The sequence below is a fragment of the Epinephelus fuscoguttatus genome, linkage group LG12 (genome assembly GCF_011397635.1).
Source record: "Epinephelus fuscoguttatus linkage group LG12, E.fuscoguttatus.final_Chr_v1".
In the NCBI taxonomy this organism is placed as follows: Eukaryota; Metazoa; Chordata; class Actinopteri; order Perciformes; family Serranidae; genus Epinephelus; species Epinephelus fuscoguttatus.
The window spans coordinates 5,656,619-5,679,936 of NC_064763.1; the positions used below are offsets into that span (position 1 = coordinate 5,656,619).

Genomic DNA, 23,318 nt, shown 5'->3' on the forward strand with positions numbered 1-23,318 from the left:
GGACAGACGTGCAATAGATGTGGTGTGTACAGAACAGATCAACATAATAAAACTGCAGTAATCCGTATGACAAAGTGATACATTGAGAGAGAGAGAGAGAGAGAGAGAGAGAGAGAGAGATGCACAGCGGACAATAGCTACAATAACATTAATTTTAGTAATAATATTATTATAATGATAGTAGTATTATTATAATAATGATAGTATTTTGGTAGTATGTATGTGATATGTATATATTAATATATGACAGTAAATGTATGTGACAATAATAATCACATGTGTATAAATAGTTGATATATGACTAATAATGACAGCAGTAGAAGGAGGCATCAGGCAGGACCACGGCAGCAGTGCAACCACGACCCACGATCCAGGCGTCGCTGTGATACGAGGAAACCTGCAAGACAGGGGACCAAAAAGGCTCCAGAGAAGAAGCCGAGTTAGTGACATGCAGTAATGGGACATTAATGTTAGCAAATAAAAAAGAACCAACTTTTCAGAATCTGAGAGCGAGAGAAAGAGAGGAGGGGCTCAGTGAATCATAGGAGGTCCCCTGGCAGACCAGGCCTGTATCAGCCTAACTAGGGGCTGGTTCAAGGCAAGCCTGAGCCAGCGCTAACTATAATCGTTATCAAAAAGGACAGTCTTAAGTCTAGTCTTAAATGTGGAGACTGTTACCCATTTTTCAGAGCTTACGCTGTGGCTACGGCATCGATTCAACGCAGAAGTATAAATTCTGCCTAAGTGTCTGCCTCCTGAACCAAAACAGGAAGATGATTCCACAGAAGAGGAACCTGATAGCTGAAGCCTCTGGCTCCCGTTCTACTTTTGGACACTGTAGGAACCCTGCATTCTTAGAGTGCAGTGCTCTCTAAGAGATGACGGAGCCTGCCCATGTAGAGCATTGTAAGTGAGGAGAAGGAAAAATTAAATTAATCAAATTCAAATCAGGATTTTACAGGGAGCCAGTGCAGAGAACCTAAAACAAGAGAATTATGATCTCTTTACTTGTTCCCATCAGTACACGTGCTGTAGCATTCTGGATCAGATAAGTTGAGATTGATTGACTTTTTAAAGACTTGTTCGAACAACTTGATTATTGGGCATTGTAGTAATCTAACCTAGAGATAACAAATGCAGGACCAATTTTTTTGTGTCTTTTTTCAAGAAAGGATATGCCTGTTTTTTGCAATATTACACAGGTGAAAAAACGCAGACCTTGAAGTTTGTTTTATATGGGAGTTAAAAGTAAAATTTTTATCAAATATTACACCAAGGTTCCTTACAGTAGTATCAATTCAGTCAATCAGTTTTATTTATAAAGCCCAATATCACAAATCACAATTTGCCTCACAGGGCTTTACAGCATACGACATCCCTCTGTCCTTAGGACCCTCACAGTGGATAAGGAAAAACTCACCAAAAAAAAACCTTTAACGGGGGGAAAAAAAATGCTAGAAACCTCAGGAAGAGCAACTGAGGAGGGATCCCTCTTCCAGGACGGACAGACGTGCAATAGATGTCGTACAGAACAGATCAACATAATGAACTAACAGTAATCCATATGACACAATGAGACAGAAAGAGAGACAGAGACAGAGAGAGATGCAGGACAGATGGTAATGACAGTACCTTACAACAACATTAATGAAAGTAATAATATTATAATTATGATTCTGCTACTGTGGTACAATATGTTGAAAGTATATATTAATATCTGATAGTATACATATGTGACAATCATCATATGTGTATAATAACAGTAGAAGTATGACTAATGATAACAGCAGCAGCAGGAGGCATCTGGCAGGACCACGGCAGCAGCATAACCACACACGTCACACTATCCAGGCACCGCTGTGATACAAGTTAACCTGAGAGACAGTGGAGCACAAAGGCTCCGGAGAAGAAGCCGAGTTAGTGACATGCAGTATGGCCGAGTTAGCAAGATGCAGTAACAGGACATGAGAGAGAGAGAGAGAGAGAGAGAAAAGGAGAGAAGGTGCCCGGTGTATTATAGAGGGGTCCTCCGGCAGACTAGGCCTAAGTCAGCCTAACTAGGGGCTGGTACAAGGCAAGCCTGAGCCAGCCCTAACTATAACCTTTATCAAAGAGGAAAGTCTTAAGTCTAGTCTTAAATGTGGAGACGGTGTCTGGCTCCCGGACCATAACAGGAAGATGATTCCACAGGAGAGGAACCTGATAGCTGAAGGCTCTGGCTCCTGATCTACTTTTGGAGACTTTAGGGACCACGAGTAACCCTGCGTTCTCAGAGCGCAGTGTTCTGGTGGGATAATATGGCACTATGAGCTCACTAAGATATGACGGAGCTTGACCATTTAGAGCTTTATAAGTTAACAGTAGGATTTTAAATTCAATTCTGGATTTTACAGGGAGCCAGTGCAGAGAAGCTAAAACAGGAGAAATATGATCTCGTTTCTTAGTTCCTGTTAGTACACGTGCTGCTGCATTCTGAATTAGCTGGAGAGTTTTTAAGGACTTACTAGAGCTACCTGATAATAGAGAGTTACAGTAATCCAGCCTTGAGGTAACAAAAGCGTGGACCAATTTTTCTGCATCTTTTCGGGTCAGGATAGGCCTAATTTTCACAATATTATGCAGATGAAAAAGTGCAGTCCGTGAGGTTTGTTTTAAATGAAAAGTAAAAGACAAATCTTGATTGAATATTACTCCGAAGACTAGAGTCCAAAGCAGTGCCATCTAGAGAAACTATATCTTTACATCGAGAGTTTCTGAGGTGTTTGGGGCCAAGAACAATAACTTGTCTGAATTTAATATAAAGAAACCTAAATACAATCAAATTTCAACATCTAACAGCATTGGTGGCCAGCTGGGAAGCCTTTTAAAATATTTTACTGATCTTCAGAAATAGGAAGATTTAAACCCATAAAGAAGACTTAATCCCTCAGTTTATCACAAAATATCAAATTCAGAATCTCCAAACTGGGACATGGTTTTCACTGGACAGAAGTAGTATAAAAAGTTATAGTAGTATAAAAATCAGAGTTTATTAGTTACTAGTTAGTTAATAAATGTAGTTACTTGCACCACTGCTTTTAGTTTACTTTTGGGCAAGAGGATCCTCCAAAGTTAAATTGCCACAGAGCAACTACCAAAGAGGTTATAAGCAAACCATTAGACTTTACTTTGAGAGGTAAGGAAACTAAACTAAGTTGGCCTTCATAAGGGTGGGTTTATGAGAAATGGACAGTGTAGAAGCTTTGATGCTTTCCTTTAGTGCTGGAGTTGTTAAGTTTAATGCATGTAACCTGAGGCGTCATCATAAAGCTGCCTGTGTGTGGAGAGAGAGAAAGGATGGCCCTGTCACGGGTCAATCCACGCTGACCTCAACACACATCTGACATGGGAATGTAGCAAGGCATATTGTAAAAGTGACACACTCAGACACAATTGCTCTTTTCACTTGCTCTCAACACATACACACATAGAGCTCCCTTATATCTCGTGCCTCTTGGGTCACCCCCCTGTGGAGCAGTAAGGAACACCTCACCCCCCAACTGACCCTTACTGGCCTTTTCACGCCTTGCTGGGGACATGAAAGCTCTGCAGTAAAGTTTAGGTGTTTCTACAGGAAGCCTGGATTAGGTTACCCCGTCTTCCTGTGGTGCTGCTGACTGCTATCTTTGCCCTTTGACCCAGGCGGACAACCAGGCGGTTGTTGCATCCATGGCTCTGTTACATCAGCTCTGAGGCTGGGGACATAATACACATGTGTACAGAGGGGGCATATCAAATATAGAATCACTGGTAGGCAATACAAAACTTTGTTGTTCTCACATGCCTCCACAGTAAACAAAGAATCAAAAAACAAAGAAATTCTTGAAGAATTGAATTCATAGGGGTCTGCATTTAACAACAGCTCCCATATCAAAATATCGGTTTATATACTCAAGGAACATGAATTATAAAAGGCAGAGAGACTGTTTACTCCACAACTTTAGTTTCACATTGATTGATTCCAAGTATAAAGCATTTCTTTTTGACATTTAAAATTAGTAATTCAGGTTTATTTGATATATAGCATAGCTTACAGAAATACACCACATTACTTTAAATTATTTGAGCATCCCAGGAACACCGTGAAAAGCTACTGTTAAGAAGCAGTAAACAGCGTGCAGTTAATCTTAAAGTCCAAAAATGCAAAATCAACATCAAGTCATCATTCAGTCATTTTTACATCACCTGTGTCTCGCCCAAAAAGTTGCACATGAACACACTGCAAAGACTACAGCCAACTGCCTACCAGCACGTACCTTCTACCCCTTAAGAGAGGAAATAACTCTCCACACCAGCAGGGGGCGGTAGTCTTGGTCATTGAAAAGGGGAAATCAGAGGACTGACAGGACTGAATCCGGACACTAGTTAGCCAGTTAGCACATTAAAAACTCAACATGACATTGAAAGAAGAAATTATACTTACTGTGTGCTAGTAAACAATAGCGCAAACAATTACGAACTGTTTCTGCTGAAAACTTCAGCGACAAAAAAAAATAATGTTACCTTATGTGACAAGTTTGATTCAATTTCACTCCGTCTTGACTTTAACCTTTTGTTTACTTTCCTCATTTCCATTTCTTTTCTCGTGCTCTGAGCTGAACTGCCAATCAGAATGATTTTATTCACCGACAGGCTCCATCAGCTCTAAAGCAGATTCAACATTAGGTATCGGGCAAAAAAAAAAAAAAAAAAAAAAAAACAGACATGGGCCAACGAGGGCCAACGGTGCAGGTCAGACTGCAAAATCTAGGGCAACAGGTGCTCACTGACAGCCTGATACTGACCAATGGCCGACAGTCGGCTTGGTGTGTCAAAGCCTATAAATGCTGTTTTGGGAGACAAAGTGTATTATCGTCATTGGGAAATGGTGATTGAAGTCCTCACCTGATGACAAAGCAGTCTTGACTCACTCTTGACAAAACTGACCAATTGTGATTCAAAACCATGCCCAGAATGAGTCTTCTATTGCTATCTGCTCCCAGCTTATTGCTACCTGTCATATAATAACTATGATGAGCTGACAACTGCCTTGACTGATCAAAATCAAAACTTATCACACCATGTTTTATGTAACAGTTTGACTTTTTATTGGTGTTAAAATATTTCACTCTCCGCAGGAAATGAGATAAGAAGACCAGTGACTGTCAGTGTACCTTCGATGCCTCCATCAACCACCATCCTTCCACCATGGACACACTGAGCCGGACAAGAGAAAAAGTTTTGTGTTTCAGGACATTTGACTCTGTGTCATTGCTGTGAAAGAAAGCAACAACGGACTTTACATCATGTTTTTTGGTATTACTATGATTATTTATGAGCAATCGAGTTCATTCCTCTCCCTTGATTTGTAAATACCTGTGTCTGTACTGTTCTTTTGTGGGCTCTGGATACAGGGAAAGAGACGTATATTGTATTTATGAGGATTAAAAAAAAAAAAAAAAAAAAAAAAAAAAAAAAATGTAAAAAAAAGTCTGTTATTATAAAAAAGCTCATGTCTTCTTGAATGTGCCAACCTTTTTGTCAAAATGTATACTTTTTGGAAAAAGCATTAACTACTGTTGCACTCTCTTGTTGTGATGGCAAAACAACAGAAAATATGAAGCACAAAGTGTGTTTGCTGGTCGAGAGGGGCGGTCAGAAAAGCCAAAATGAGTGGGTTCTCGCTCCCGGAAGGACGCCCCAGCCTGAGCGCTTTCCCACCGGGATCCCTGCACCCATCTAGTCCGCTAAGAATGTCATACTTTTCTATGTTTCCTTTGGTTTCTCTGCAGCAAAACGTTGTGCCAGCAGACAGACAGGCTTTATAAAAGTTTGATTGTAACCCCCCCGCTCTTCCCTCGTCCCCTCCACTCATCGTCTGAGGGACTGTTTGCTGCAGTTGTGAGATAAAATTTGCATATACTCCTTCCAAAACAAACAAAAAAATGTCTGTGGACTGACTTTTTGTACTCTTGTTGTTTTGTAAATGTACAATAAAATACATTTGCTGATCTAAGCCTTCACTCATTTCCTGAAGCAGCTTTTAGAAGTGTAGTTTGACAGATATGCTGCTTGGTCTCTGGGCTGTGAATTTTCAATTTACTCCATGTTTTGTCAGTCATGTCTGTTTCCTTCTGTGACTTTCAATCAATCAGTCAATCAATCAATCAATTATTTGTAACACAGAGTTATACAAGGCACAACTCCAGTGAAAGGTGATCCCATCAGCTCAACAATATGGCCACATGTTCCTGAACATGGCACTGCACTACAGCCACCTCTGAACAGCGTATAGCAGTGATCCATGGCAGGAACAAGACAGCACCCTCATATTCTCACCGTCACACCAGTCCTTATTCACTGTAAAGAACATGCCTCCTCCTCTTGTCTCGCTAGATTCCTCTGCTCTGTCAGATTTGCAGATAGATAAAGAGCTTCCTGGTTGAATGGTGCTGTCCAGGATTTAGCCAGGTTTCAGTGAATCAAAGGATATTACAGTTTCTGATATTTTTCCAGTATTATCCAGTCGTAGGACTAGTACTTCCCAAACACATGCATTTCCACTAAAATCTTACAATTTAAAACACATCAGTACAAGCAGTCTGGCACATGACCGATGTGCATTTGAACTCTGCTCATGCGAAGTTCGCACACACACGTGCACAGGCATGCTCAGGGCGCACTAGTCAGACAGAAGTGTTTTATATAGTGAGGTTATAATGAAAATGCATGTGCATTGGATAAAGGAGACTTGGATTATACTGCATGAGTTGTGTGAGGGTTCATAAAAGGATATATTGATATAGTTTTGCTGTTGTTGAATGTTGACCCTGATTTCTTCAGATCATCAAGAATGGTTGTTTTTTTTTTTAGATTATTTGTTTACTGTGGCGGTATGAGAGATAAACAAAGGCTTATTAACAAATTCAAGGTCACGCGAGATGAGTCTGAATACCGGATACATGTGGAACGGTTTGGTATTGTAGTCAGCAATGCATTGTGGGCTGCTCTACTTGAAGCAACAGGATGGAGGCCATAAACAGTCTGCTGCTGTTTTCAATTCAAGGACACTACAGTATATTTTTGAAATTGGGTGTTGCATGGAGAATTTGGAGTATGGTCAGAAGTTTGAAGTTTGATAAACATTAGTCTTGTAATCCTAACATTAGATTAGTGTTTTTTGTTTCACAGCCAATTTACTTTTAGAAAAATAGACGGATATAATTTGCCATCAGCTCCTGAAGGGACTTCAGAAACTGTCATTTGGAAAGCAGTTTTCCAGAGGAGGACACAGTTAGGACATGCATGCAGTCTAACTGATTTGGTAGAGGGGGATTTGATTTATTCTAACTAGACTAGACTAGAGACCAGTGTATCTGTCTGAATCTAACATCATTTTAAGTCCATACATGCCAACATACCTGTTTCCCAGACGTTTTAAATGTCCAGTGTGAAAGATTTAAGGGGATTTAGTGTATTCTAGCAGCGAAGAGTGCAGATTGCAACCAGCTGAAATTTATTCTAGTTTCGAGAGGTTTTCACCAGGAGTCAAATTATCTACAGAGGTCTCTTCCTCTCTAAAACAAATGGACCAGGTGATCAAAATAGGTAAAAATACAGAATAGTTTCAGGTTACAAATCAGTGTTTTTCCAACACTGCTAGACTCATCAAAGTAGAGCTAATCTAGCACCTGCTGATGTGTGCTCACCTTTTTTCTCTGATAACTTAAGATCCAGACATTCAAGAGGTTTTTCAGGGTAGCTAAGCTATCCGCAGCTACTAGCACATAAAAACACTGAGTAGTTTCATGTTAAGAAATAGATGTTTTGCCTACACTGCTCATTGCAAAGGGGATACTAACTATGTTGGCCAACATGACAACACAACAACGCAAACAGTCCTTTCTAGAGCCAGTGTTTGGCTTGTCTGATCTGGGCTATTGTAGAAACATGGCAGTGTAACACGGCAGACTCCAGCTCATTCGAAGGTAATGAAAACACAAAGATTCTACAAACAACATAATTATTATATTATTTTCAGTTCCTGCCAGTTTATCCCCCTGGAGACATTGGGCCTTATTCACAACCAGTGTGTACACACAAATATTTAAGTTCTCAACGGGCCAAAGAAATTACAAACTGAACCAAACTAACCCAGTTAAGGTTAAGCCCGACCTAGCCTGTCCAAGATCATCACATAAAATATGGAGCCCAAGCCTGACCAAGCCCGAGCCCCCAACAGAGCACTAGTCAGCTTCTGACAGCCGGGACACACCAGCTGTGTGGCGACACAAGCCACACGCATCTCCCCTGGAAAATGTACCAGCTCCTTGACTCTCCACACTGTAATTCTCTGCCAGAAAAGCCCCCCGCTACAGCCAAGAGAAAGGACAGAGAGCCCAGCACAGAGCCTGGCTTCTCCCTCCCCTTTTCTGCCTGCCTGACGTCACGAGAGACCACCTTATATTCACCTTTTGCTATCATCATCTTTATTATCACCACCTCCATCTTCTCACGTTTTCATCTCTCTGACCTTGTTGACAATGACACTAATAACGTTTACATGACATTAGAGAAAATCGAATTATTGTGTTAGTCTGACTAAAACTGGATTTTTAAAATACATGTGAACATGTAAGTATGACTGAAATTGCACCAAATTAAATTTCTCACATTCAGACGATCACAACCAGATAATGCAATTGGAAGTCAAATTACTCCTGCATTTATACAGTCAATCGTACCCAAATTGGCCTAGGTGCTCTGCACATGTCGAATAGCATAAAAATGCATAACAGAAGAAGAAGCCGGTAACAACATGGCGACATCAACATCAGAGCTGGATGGAGTCTCTCAGTTTTTATTGCGTAGAAATTGCGCAAATGTTCATTGGTAGCCAACTTGTTAATTGGTAGGCTATTAATAGGTATGAAGGGTATATTAAAAATATTAAAGCAGCTGTTAAGGTGGCACATCTAACCTTGCTGGAAGATATTACAGTCCATACCTTCAGCAGACAGCACTGTCAGACACTAGCTGTCAGTCTGATGTTGGTGTGTCAGGGCATTCATATGTGCATAGAAACAACTTCACCATTTTCTCCATGACACATATCTAGGCAAACTTATTTCCTGATAGAGAGAAATGGGTGCTTGGCATTAAGCTGATGGCAGATTGCGGGTATGCTCCTGTCAGTTTAGAATGATCCTGATTCACCAACATATGCATGGTGATAACATCATGAATCCGATGGTAATTTTGTGGGCATAATTATTTTATGTGCAGAGTAAGAATGTTTCTACACATACAGTATATTGGTGAATTAGGCCCATTGGTTTAGACCAGCCTCATTAGCAGCGTCTATCTTGTCTATAGCACTCGCCATTGTTGTTTTTACCCCTCACTGGTTGCATGACAACATCATTAGGCCCCCTGTAGCACTCACTAGGCGTTTTTTAATTTCGACTGAGAAACCACTGTTTTATGTCACAATGCCAGACGAATAAGTCAACTCAGTGGTCTGGGCAGATTCCAAGGTCTGGACCAAGACAAATGGCAGTCATATGAGAATCATCAGTCTCATGAATTTAGGTGTAAATTTGAAAGACATGCATGCATAAACAGCGGAATTTAAAACACTAATGTCTTTGGTTCTCTGTCCATTCTTGGGATATTTGTCCAAATCTATGTGGTAGAATCAAATCTGAGATTCTTCTGATACACAGGAAGTCATATAACTTATCCGTAAGATGAGGGCTCTTAACTGTGTTCGCGTGTGTGTTGGTGCAAACTGCTGAACCAAATCTAAAACATTCAGCATCTAAACTTCTTAAAACCTTCAACTCCTTGACCATACTTTCATGTCACCCCTAAATAAATAAATAAAAAGCTGCCTTATTGGAGAAGTTGTGTTTGCTTCTTAATCTCCTAATGCCCCATTCTTCCTCCAGCTTCACAGTGCATTGCACCTGGGTGAGTGCTGTACGCGCCAAGGAGCATGAAATTGCCAGGCTCTCTACTCTGAAAGTGCAACACACACTCCCTCCCGCTGTCCACCTGAGACAAGGCATGCATTACCCTCTGGTGCTCTACAGATGCTCGCTGTGTCTTGGCATCCACAAAGTCACTAACTCTCAGGCCCAGACAACACACTCAGCTACACAGATACATGAATAGCCCAGGGTGTATTTCTCCTCTCAGTGCTCTGTGATCAACTGAAAGGAGCATGATAAGATGCTGCAGCACAGCTCTGTGGCAGTCCGCAGATGGAGACGGTGGAGGTGGCAGCATAAACACATAAAAAAACAAATCAAAAGACATGTAAGATGTAGAGAGAACCCTGATGAATGTAGCGGTATTTGAATGGCATGTTTTTTTAAGGTCTGATACTACCATTTATAGTCTAACCAGCACTAAAAAGACATATAATTTGGATTCAATTGAACGAGGTACAGAGTGGGGAAAAATGCTCTTTTAAATTAATGCCATTGTATGTGAGGATTTTAATAAAATCAAGTTCCACAACCTGACTTTGATGGAGAACTGCTCAGAGCTGATTTCAAAGAACTTAATAAATTAAATATATTAGAGAACCACGGCAGATGAGGTACATTTGAAATGAAATGACTTGTAAACTGGATTTCAGAAGTAAAATATCATTGCTTTTGGTCTATAAATGGGATTACTTGACAGTAAGAAAAATATGGAATATTTCAAGCTTTATCCATTAATACATGTTAACATGCATTACAATACAGTATTTGCATGAGAGAGCATGTATATTGTTGATCAATAGGTGTGGCAGCAGTCACTTCAGGGTGTCGGATCAGAAAACATTGTTTGTGCTTAGGTGAGCAATTTGACAGCAGATACAAAATAACAGTGTGTCCGAAAAGAGACACAAAATGACTACAAAGGGAAAAAAAAAAGAAAAAGAAGACACAAACTAACTCAAAAAGACACAAAACGACTACACATGAACACAAAAACGATCAAAAACAGACACAGAGTGACACAAAATTACTTCGAAGCCACACAAAATGACCAAAAAAGACAAAATTGCGTCAAGGAGACACAAAAGACAACAAAAAGATGCACAATTAATACAAAGCAACACAAAACATCTAGAAAGAGACACAAAATTAATACAAAGTGAGACAAAAAAGACACAAAATAACTCAGAGACATAAAAGAGCACAAAAAGACACACAGTGACTAAAAAGCAACACAAACTTACTACAGTGAAACACAAAACAACCACAAAGAGGCACAAAATTACCTTAGAGACACACAAGACTACAAAAAGACACAAAATTACTACAATAAAAGACAAAACCACAAAGAGACATGAAATGACTATAAACATACACAAAAACAACTAAAAGGCACAAAATTAACATAAAGGGGCACAAAGCAGCTTGTAATGACCAAAACACATACAAAACGACCTCAAAGAGACTCAAAAGACTACAGAAAGATACATAATGACTACAAAGCAACACAAAACAACCACAAAGAGGCACAAAATGACTAAACAGTGAAACAAAACAACCAAAAAATACACAAAATTGCCTCAAAGAGACACAAAAGACTACGAAAAGACACACAATGACTACAAAGCTCCACAAAACATCTAGAAAGAGACACAAAATTACTATAAAGTGAGACAAAAAAGACACAAAATTAATCAGACATGAAAGAGTTAAAAAAAAAACCTAACTGTCTACAAAGCAACATAAAATGACCAAAAAAGACAAAATTACCTCAAAGAGACACACAACCATCACAGAGTCTGTGTGTCTTGCTCCTGTGTAGGAGATGTGGTGGGGCCTTTTTCTTGTCTGTGCCCAGGTGCCCACTGTCTCATAATCTGACCACACCTGGATTACAGCTAACTGCATATAAAGTAGTTCCAACTAGCTTCACCTTGAGCAGTTATAAACAGTAAAATGCTGCTTATGTATTGATGCATCAGTATATAAAATTTAATAACATCTTATTTTATAATATATCACTCACAGAGGACATTTTGCCCGCAGAACCACTGCTTTCACTTTGCTGATAATACTTTTCTGTTATCAGCATGTGCTTTTACCTGAAGGCAGGATTTTTACTGGTAGTATTTGAGTGTTCTTTCACATTGTTGTTATGCACCTTTAGTTGAGTAAAGATTAATTATTCCAGTGTATCACAGCTATATCCTTGAGCCCCTGACAGATGTTCACTTCATTAATTCATTGCATGGACAGACATTTCTAATAAATGATCACTACTGAATGACTTATCTGTTCATTGAATTGATTTTAGGCCAAAAGATAGAAATTGGATGGATTTTGAAAAGCACCAATTTATTTTCTAAAAGGACTAAAGATGGCTTATCAGACATCCAGTGAATGGGTTGATTGGAACTGCTGCTACAATCATCCCAGGAGGTGAAAAACATTTTGGGTAGGCCATATTTAAGATGTTCAGATAGACTGCATCTTCCACTAATGTGAACGTAGTTTTCTTGTTCTGTTTGTTACTTGCAGAACCTAAAAGTTTTTTTTTTAAACTATTTTCCCATCACTAAGTAGTTTCTGTCTTGGCAAGGACGTCACATGTCCTTACATGTCCTTACAGAGATTATTATGCATATTATGTTAACAGGTTGTTAGCTTTTATGAGCCTGTGGAATTAAAAAACAAACAAGAGCAAAGGACAGCAGAGAAGGCGATGAGAAGATTTACGTTACTGACCTTCTACAGCGTGACCCAAAACCCCTTACCCTTTCCACACCCCCCTCAACTTCCCTCGCCCCTCCATCCCTCCCTTCTCCTCCCTCTCCCTCAGCTATAAATCACCTCGCTCATTCATTAGGCTAGTGTCAGGGCCATAACGCCCACCGGGGCTAAAGGAAGAAGGCCGCCAGCCTGAGAGGAGAGAAAAGAGACAGAGACAGAAAAGGAAGGATGAAAGGGAGGGGATGGTGTCATTTAAAGCCCTGTTCCCTCATTCCAAAATGCAACACACCAATTTCCATGTTAATTTTCCCTGTGACAGCTGAGATGGATGTTGGTGACTTTTTGGCTGATGTGATGCATACATAGAGAAGCTTAAATGAAGCCATTATGTAGGCAGCAGGGTCAGAGAGTGTAGAAGGTAAATGATTTAGTTGCTTGCAGGATAAAAAAAAACATTCAACCTTCAAGTGATGTTATAAAATGATCAATACTGAACTCATCTATTTTGTATTAACATATATTTTTAAAGATGTAATTGTTCAACAGACAGCATGTTTCATGTACAACATTGGGTGAACAGACCAGGTCAGCTTAAATATTACTCCATGCTAATACTTTAGCATGTCGACTGACAGTGAGGCATTAGCTTTATCCAGACAGCAAATAGCAGAGGTGGGACCGAGTCACGAGTCCTTTACTGCCTGAATATTGCAGTTATGCTGCATCGCCAATCTCTATAACGCACAATTGTGGGGGGACAGTCTTGTCTTGCCCCTGAGCCAGAAATGGACGTGGTAACAGTGCTGAAACACCTGGTTCTTCTCAAAGTCAAAAAAGCTCCTCAAACAGCTAAATTTCAAAAAGGCTATGTGATCAAATCCTGCCAAAGGACTGTTTCAGTGTCAGGATCCTTCAAAATCTACCAAGGACCGAATTCTTCCCTCAGAGAATTTTCAAGGATGTATGTGTGTATCCTCAGCAGGCATGAAATGCCAACAAGCATTTGCAGAAGACTTTAAGGGAGGGCCTCTTCAATGACACAAACCTGGGCACTTGCCAGTCTGTTCCAATGCGCATTCACCAAATGTTAGGAAGGAGTCTTGCCTAGCCTTTGTGGAACCTGACTTGGAAGGACCTGTCCTACTAAGGAAGCATCCTTGACTTTGAGATCCTTCTTTTATACATCCTTGACTGTATAAAAGGGAAAGTCAGCAGAACGGGATTGTGGGCGGCACTGATGTGAAGTTTAGCCAATGTGTTATGAGGGCGACCCACTGCAGGAGATTAAAAGAGTAGCTGATAGCAGCTAGCGGCTAACTCAGAGCCATAACAGTAGCCATAAATGTAGCAAACTGAAATAACAGTGAAGTCTGGGAGCTCCTTACCCTCCGAACAGAGGACGAGATCAGCCACCATATAACAGGTACAAAGCACTGCTGGCGTGTGTGATATATATCACACTAGAGGCTGACATCGTTGTATTACACGTCATGCCCATCACACATTTATTGACTAGGCGATGCCGGGATGCTGTCCATAATCACACAAGGGAACAGCAAGTTGCTGCGGTCATTTGGTTCCCTGTAAAAATACAGAGGCGGCATAAAGAAGGGACTTCGTAGCGGATCTATTGTACAATCTCTGTGTAAAAAGGGCTGTAATGCAGGTCACAAGTAAGTCTAAAGTCTTTGCACACAAGTCCCAATTCAAGTCTAAAGTCAAGACTGACAGGTCCCAAGTTAAGTGCCCTAATGTTCTGGGTTTTGAGTCAAAATGTGCTCTTTACCAAATATAAAGCCATTTTAACCATGATGTAATAACACTGACTAAGCATTAGTTCACTGACAATGTAATATTAGCCTCAACTGCCATTCTTTGTGCACCTTCAAATGTTAAACAAAGTTGGAGGTTGTTGCGTCTCTGCCTTTAATTTGACCACTGCATAGTTTTTGACATGACTAAAATTAATTTTTGGAAATCATTTTTTTCCAACTGGTGCTCAGTGACAAAAGGGTAGGTCTTTCTGGTTCTCTCATGCAACTTTTTTGGATGCTGTTGGATTAGTTCAAACAAAGTGGATCTGGGGTCTGCTTGAGTGGGAATAAATAGCATCAGTTTATCCAGGAACAAGTGGAGAAACAAGTAGTCCCTAGTTAAAAACTACAAGATTAGGGTGAAACAAAGGAGCAGTCATAACATAAAAAAAAATCTACACATTATCTAATGATCTGATTTCCATACCTTGTGAAAAGTTGACATTTTGGACATAAATGGTTTTCACAGGACAGTGACAATAGGCTGAAACAAAATGCTTAACATCTTATTGGCCAAGATGACCAGTAGTCATGTCTCCCAATAAATGTGCTAATGTGCAAGACACACAAGTGTGTGTGTGTGTGTGTTGGAGCAGTCAACTGGCCTTGTGTGACTGACAGAGCAATATTGAAACAGATCACCCATACGGGTGCTATTGATTTCCAGTTAACTGAATGATTACCACTTTAGTATGCGACACCATAGTAAAACACTGCTGTCAATCAATGTGAGCGCATCACTGCCACCTGAACTGTCAGCTCCTGTAATCACACTAACTGATGTGGTGCTACTGCATCTCCATCTAGTTCCTCCTTGTGTTATATTCTATTTGTGTTCTTATATTCTATTTGCTTTGATTCCCTGTAGAATCCTATCACTTTTGTGGTTGCAAAACTAACCTCATTTCCCCACAGATCAATAAAGTTTCACCGTGTTGGATAAATAGTGGTGCCTGTAAAGTAACTGAATTGAAATTAATTGCTGGAGGTTTGAACTATGACAACCTGACGATGGAAATGTAATCCTGTAAAACTGCTACATGATTTAACACAAACAGGTCACACATAAATGATGTAGAAAGAGCCAATAAGGGTCTACTTTGATGACCCGATCATGTCCCTTGATGTTGGACTGGCAGGTATATTATAAAGCAAGAAATTCAGCTAATTATACTCACTCACTGCTGCCTGTGTCTGGACTTAGCATGGTAACATAACAGACTACAGAGAAGACAGTTAATCTACATTTGTATGTGTCCATGTGTGTGTGCGCAGTGTGTCCATGGTTTCAGGCCATGTCTAATATGGGTCATTGGTTTGCTGACATGCTATATAAAGCTGGTATTTTGGCATACACCAAATTCTGTGATGCACAAATCCCACGGGTGGTGTGTGAGCATGTGTGTGTGCACACATGAACTAATAAGACAAGCAGACATACAGTAGTGTTTGATTCATTACTGTGTGAGCCTCGTAGCGTGTGGTCTAGTCCATCAGTGAGAATGTGTGTGCTGCTCAGAGGAGCTGGAGGCTTCGTGTAGAAACATATGGCCTTTAGTGGAGGAGACAGATGATGGATAATCTCTTTGGCAGTCCAGTATGCACACACACACACACACACACACACACACACACACACACACACACACACAGAAATAGTACTTGCTGCATTGCTTATAGATTGTAAATGTGACATGGTGTGATAGTTCAACACAGTTTAATGCTTATTTTTTGTGCTAGAAAAGCTGTTTTGTATTAAAAACATTATTTGTTTTTAGCCTGCATTGACTCTTCTTCTAATTGCAGTCTGCTTGACTTTATCTGACAATAACTGCAAATGAATAGTGGCTGATTAATCTTCAAAATGGAATTCAAAAAGAGGAGAGACATGAAAAAAGCTCTGCCTTCCTTCTTTCATGTTTTTGCAGAGAAACAAACCTGCTGCTCCTTTGAAAAGAAAAAATAACTGACCCTGGTAACTCACATCCCGATGTGTTTTTTTGTGTGTGTTTTGTTGTTTCAGCTCTGGTAATTATGGGCTGTTTTTTCTTTTCTTTTTTTAATACTCCACACATAGATTGTGATCCCGGCACGACTGCTCCTGTGCAGCTTATAAATGAAACAGACAGCAAAGCACTTCTTAGCTCAACATTCCCACTCTCATTTGAACCCGGCAACCTAGAGACAAGACATGGATTACTTTGAAAAGAGCGTGTTGTGCTTTGCGGCCGCATGACAAACACTCATCCTGAACATAAAGCCATTGAGGAAATCATATTAGATTAGATACATATTAGAATATCTACCAGGCCTTACAGCATTTTCTTCTTAATACTCAACTCAGGCAAAGTTTGACTGAGATAAAAAGTCAGAAGTGTTTGCAATAATCTACTTTAAACAGGGAGAAACAGCATGGAATCTTAGGTTTTCTTTTAATGAGGTAACATTGAGTTACAGAGTTAAAAATCCCACTTCCTGTTTCTGTATAAACATAGATTAAGGTTTAATTATTCTCTCCAATGGGTTTGTAATTAGCAGCCATTATCAGGTACAGCAGCATTGTTTGTCTTGGTTAATCAAGCTAAACAGATGAGTTCTAAACATCACTTCCCTGCTCCACATAGCCATTAAAAACAGCAGGGGTCGATGGAAATCCTGCCCACAGGCCACAGAGGGACAGTGTGTAATGCAAAGATACTTCACTTCCTTAACTTCACTTCATCCACAGTGACTACTGTAAACTACTGGCAAACTCAAATATTGAAGCACTAAATCAGGCTCCTCTTCTGTAGAACCATCTTCCAGTTTGGTCCAGGAGGCAGACACCATATCCAGATTTGAGAGTAGATTTAAGACTTTTCTCTTTGATAAAGCTTATAGTTAGGGCTGGCTCAGGCTTGCCTTGGACCAGCCCCTAGGTACTCTGATATAGGTCTTGTCTGCAGAGAGTCTTCTTATGATACACTGAGTTCTCTCTATTCATGTTCTATTCTGCATGTCACTAACTCAGCTTTTACCCCGGAGTCTTTGTGCTCCAATGTTTCAGAGGTTCCCTCAGATCGAGGTTGCACCTGAATCATGGATTGTGGTTGTGCTGCTGCCGTAGTCCTGCCTGATGCCTACTACTAGCCTACTGCTGTTATTATTAGTCATACGTCAACTACTACTATTACTGTCACACACATAAACTATCATATAGTAATATATACATATAATATACTATTATATACTGAAACTGATATTTTTATTCATATTTCTATTATCATTATAGTTGCTGATATTACTGTCATAGCTGTGTATCTGTCTCTCTCCTTCTATGTATCACTTTGTCATATGAATTACTGCAATTTTACGATGTTGACCTATTCTGTACGACATCTATTGCACGTCTGTCCATCCTGGAAGAGGGATCCCTCCTCAGTTGCTCTTTTTTTAGGTTTCTACCATTTTTCCCTATTAAAGGGTTTTTTGGGGGAGTTTTTCCTTATCTGCTGTGAGGGTCCGAAGACAGAGAGATGTAATATGCTGTAAAGCCCTCTAAGGCAAATTGTGATTTGTGATATGGGGCTTCATATATAAAATTAAATTGAACTGAATTAAAATTGCAAGGTGAAAAACCCTCCACGAGAAACTGCAAATACATCCTGCATGGTAGATCTTTCAAAATAAAACTTGGTCCAGCTATCATCGGAAGTATGTATGAAGATATTTTTAATTTGAGAGGATAACATAAAAGACGACATCAGTGTCACAAGGGAAAATAATAATTTTAGCTTCAGTCAAACATTTTTGAGTACAATGTGAAACATGGCAGCAACTTTGACTTCACAGATCAGCTGGGACACATTCCAAATGTAAAGTTCTTGCAAAATGTAAAACTTTCTGTAAAAGATTTCAATTAATTCAAAGAATTTATTAAAAACTATAAAACACAACTTTAATGTGGACATAATAAAATGCAAATTCGTATATAAAAAGAAAAACCTTGATTACACTACAATTAGCGATTTTCTAAATATATATATATATATATATATATATGTATATATATATATATAAAATCATCACCATGCATACAACACTTTAACTTTTGAAATACTCTTTTACTAAAATTTAAGTTATTTAGAGGGCAAACCTCACGTTAGTTCAATTAACTGTGAACCAAACAACTTTTTAAAAATAATGTTTTGTCTGATGCAAACTTTTTTGTAACATTAAAGGGAGACACCCCAGGCAAATAGGCTAACATTTTTAACGAATAGATACCCTCATGAAACCCCACCTGCTGATTACTTGCAATAGGACAATTATTATTTGTATATCAAGTTGTCTCAAATTTGGGGCGTCGGTAGCTTAGTGGATAGTGCCGCACCCCATGTACAGAGATGATGCCTCGCTGCAGCGGTTGCGAGTTTGACTCTGGCTTGCCACCCTTTGCTGCATGTCATCCCCCCCTCTATTACATTTTAAGGTTTTTACAGAGGGAATTTTTGATATCTCTTTTTATCAATTCATAAATCAGAAACTACTGCCAACAGCCATAAATAAATCCACATGCTTTTAGGAATAAAATGATCTTTACATCAGGTTATGAATGATATTTGAACAAGCCTCTCTGTAAAAAGAATATAGATAGGAATAAAATTGGAAAATTTTGTGTATGTAAGTGTTTCTGAAGTGGAGATTTTGGGCTTGGAGAAGACTATAAAATTTCATACATTTTTAGACAAAAATAAAACAAGTAGAATTTTAACTAAGATATGTACATAAATCTTCCCCAGTTGGTTACTTCCATTAAGACAATTCTTGTAAGAAAGGTTTTTCAGAAACGTTATGTTCACATATTTTCAAAACAAAAATCTGAACATTGGATAGAGCCAGGTGTAAAATTATTGTTGACACAGATTCAAGGTTTATACAGAGAGAATTTTGGATATCTTAATTTTTACATTATTCAGCAGAAAATACTGTCAACATCCATAAAAAAATCTATTTTTGCCATGTTTTTAGGAATAAAATGTTGTAAATCAGGCTGTGAATGATATGTGAACAAACCCCTCCATAAAGACCTTCAGAATGTAAACAGGAATCAAACTGGAGAGCTTGGTGGATGTAAGAGTCAAAATTATAACAAAGATTTCACCATTAATCTTCCCCAGTTAATTATCTATATAAAAATATATATTTTTTTTATTTTACAAGTTTTCAGAAATTTTATGTTTAAATATGCTTTAAATGGGGCATTATCTAATTAAATATATGCTTTTTGCATGACAGAACACAGTCTTGAACTAATATAAACATCTAAATGTGTATTTTGGACATTTTCTTTTCACAAGTCTACAAGACAACATCTTAAAGAAGCAAAATAGCCAAAAATCTCAACTCAAAATTGATCAGTGTATGGGTGAACTATGTTTTCACCTGGGGTGTCTCACCTTGAAAAATGAACGAGTGTATCAAGTTTAAAAAAAAAAAAAAAAAAATCTAAAAAAATTCCCAAAATATAAAAGAAATCACCAAACAATTAGGAAGACAGTAAATGATTTGGAATGTTTTAAATTCTTTAAATAACATTTGTTGAATATGCTGTATATATACACTTGATCAGTAAAACAGTCTGTACAGAATCCCTAAGTGAAGCTCTATTTGGTAGGACTTCAGCCCTAATAAAATTTTGCAACAAACATGAAAAAATAAGAAACAAACATGTGCTGTGAGGAAAACCCTGGTGCTGTATTTCTTCTGCCTAATGACTGCTTTCTCACTGTCTCGAATCCTGTCTCTGTGTCTCTCTGGCCTTTTCAAAATACACTGGGTGAGAAGATCCCGAGGGAAGTATCTCATTATCCTATTCTCTAATGAGCGGGAAGGATACAGAGAGGGAAGAAAACTTTAGAATCTCAATGGAAGTCATTTGAAGGATGCAAAATAGTAGCTGGACGGCCCTGAGGTAAACTGGGAAAACTATTACAGACAAACAACAGGCATGCATCTACGAGCAGAGGCATCTGAAACATCAAGGCGTTGGCTCCAATTATTTTTCAGATCCAGATATTTACCTTTTCCTGACAGGGAAATCGCTACACATCAAACCCTGAATTATTCAGACCTCAAAATTCCAGAACTCTCCAACACCAGTAACTGTTTCAGTGTCATGTCTGTCCCGTCTTGTCCTGCAGATCTGGCACTGCTGAGAGGTGTTTCTGAAGTTTTTAAAAATTTAGTTACGTTGTATCTTTTACCTTCCTGGCAGAGTCCCCTAAGTGTCAAAGGGTTTGGTGTTTCTGCCAGGATAGTGAGCTCTGTACTGAGCCTCCATTTCTTCCACCCACGCCATGCTCCAGTCCCATGCAGGAACAGGCTCCAGCTCGCCGTACGAGTCGCCGTCTGCACGAAATGACGGATACAAGGTGCTGAGGGGGGAGGCCGGTGGAGAGAAGTCTAAACACAAGAGAGGACGACATGTTGACATGTATTTCAATATCAAGTGGAGGGATTATATTAAAACAGAAACCTTTTTGCCTGTGGAGAAGCTAACAGAAGAAGTAAACATTTCAAGACCTCTGAGGAACACCTTTCACGCTGATTCTCTGAGGAAAAGCAAATTTAGAAGCTTCTTTGAAGCAGCTGTCTGTCACTGAAAATAAAACTATTCTAATATGTTTGAGGCACCAAAACAAACATTGCCAATTCACTGCAGCCACATTCTGGATTCTAAAGGTACTATTATATTTCAAAGACCTCAGAAAGTGTAGCAGTCCAGGAATAATAACAGTTTATTCCAAGCTGAAGGGATCATGCTATAGAGGCTCTGCCAATTCATGTGAGAGTGTGAAAGTGCATATTGCACTGTGCCCAAATCTAAAACAAGCCTGTCCCTGCTGCTCCACTGTTTTCACATGATTAGTCCACACTGTTTCTGTCCTTCAAGCCAGGTCTTTACATGACCACAATAAGCCTTAGTGTGGAGAGCTAAATGGTAAATGAGAAGCTGAATATTTTTCTGACTGCCCCTTTGCTGATGAAGCAACTTGTATTCAATGAGAATATCAGAGGCCATTGTGAACACACCCTGAGAAGAAAAACAACAGAGTACCTACAGCTTAGTTAGAGTTAGACAAGTTAGATTTGACCCTTTGAACTCTGCGACAGAGATAGTCCATCTGTGGCTACATTGTTATTTTTGCTTTTTGTGAAGTCCCTTCTTGGAGTATCTTCAAATGCTTTATATCCCTAAAATCTGTACAACCTAAGACAAAAGATTATGTCAGTCAATAAACCATATTAATTGCTAAAAGTATTAAAATTGTGTCATAAAAAACACAAAAATCTGACATTTTTCACAAGATTTTACAAAATAAAAACACAAAGCATATTGATCCAAAAGATTTTTAAAGGTAGAGGCATAAACAAAATATTTCTTAATACTCCAAAAGTTATTTGAACTATGTACATTATTGGGTTTTTGAGACATGCTCATTTACATGAGCAGAGTGAAAAGGTGAACCTTGTTCCTCTGATGCCATGTTACAAGTGGTGCAAAACCACATGAAAACGCATGACTCACAACGTGGCACAATGACATCACTATGATGTGATGACACAGAAGACAGAAGCCTTGCAGCTTTCTGCTGTAAGAAGAATGGATGTTCTAGCTATTACGTGTTTTATTTTAGGTTGATATATACAGGATTAGGCAAAAATGATCTTCTGCTTCTTGTGAGGACATTCCCCAGGAAATTTCAGTGTTATTACAGCAAAATACCACATTTGCACAGCACATAAGGTAACGTAACGTCTGGTGTTCATGTACTATTGTTCTTTATGTGCCTGTATTTGAGAATTCTGTACTGTTTTTGTAATTTTCATATAATCTGTATGCAGCATTTACTGGATGTTAACTTAAAAAAAACAATGAACAGACTACAAATAGGCAATTTTTATTAAATACAGCGACAGCTAGCTAGCAGACAGTGCATTCTGTGCACTGAGCATCCCGGCCAGAGGCAAAATACGATTGTTGTTGGTTCACTATCCTGATCAGCATTACGTTAATGTGAATGGCATTTGATATGTTATATATAAAATAAATAGATTCCACCAATGATTTTGAAATTTTACAATACAACGTTAGAAATAAGTTCATCGATAAAATCCTACCTCCTAAGCTGAAGTATTTTTAAGACTTATGAAAGATGGATTTAAGATATCTTAATACTATTCAAGGCCTTACTTTTAGATTAATAAATTCAATGCCTTTTCAGACTTTGTAAGGATCCATAGGAGCCCTGAAAAACATATTTGCCTCAAAGGCCCTCTTGACATAGAATCACATGTTTGACTGACCTAATTTTCTATTTGATACACATGATTCTCCAAATCTTAAAGACGAAAAATGAGCAAAGCTCTCGGTTAGCAAGTTTGGTGTAGTTTCACCTGATCTGAGGCTTCCAATATTATTAAAGTTTATTATCAGCCACTGTGAGACTGCATTATAAACTGCACAGAAAACACAAGTCTGTTTTTTACATCACACAGTTGTACGTGTGAACAAAGCTGAGACTGAAAACAGCCAAAAGTGAGTTTAGCAAATGGAATAGAGCTGAGAGGGACAGCAGAGTGACTGATGAGGTGATTGGGGGGGGGGGGGGGGGTTTAATCTGCTGAAAGGTCCTAAGTAATTGCCTGGTGACACCTAAGAAATTAGACTTAATGTCTTTGTGTCTCACAGCAACAGCCACATGCACAACCACTGACACAC

The 23,318-nt window shown here is 39.0% G+C and overlaps 2 protein-coding genes across 4 annotated transcripts in view; one reads left to right on the top strand and one right to left on the bottom strand.

Moving 5' to 3' along the window:
• robo3 (roundabout, axon guidance receptor, homolog 3 (Drosophila)) overlaps positions 1 to 6,006 on the top strand; it is a 120,266-nt gene extending 114,260 nt beyond the window's left edge. Inside the window, exon 27 of one of the 2 annotated variants that reach the window (XM_049591472.1) lies at positions 5,157 to 6,006. In XM_049591472.1, the coding sequence (XP_049447429.1) occupies positions 5,157 to 5,168 (12 nt within the window). In that variant the 3' untranslated portion in view covers positions 5,169 to 6,006. The remainder of the gene's footprint in view (positions 1 to 5,156) is intronic. The other variant, XM_049591473.1, reaches the window with a different exon arrangement.
• Positions 6,007 to 20,018: 14,012 nt separating this feature from the next.
• Positions 20,019 to 23,318, bottom strand: part of robo4 (roundabout, axon guidance receptor, homolog 4 (Drosophila)) — a 42,117-nt gene continuing 38,817 nt past the window's right edge. For both annotated transcript variants that reach the window (XM_049591490.1, XM_049591491.1), the window contains exon 19: positions 20,019 to 20,998. In XM_049591490.1, coding sequence (XP_049447447.1) covers positions 20,817 to 20,998 — 182 coding nt within the window. In that variant the 3' untranslated portion in view covers positions 20,019 to 20,816. The remainder of the gene's footprint in view (positions 20,999 to 23,318) is intronic.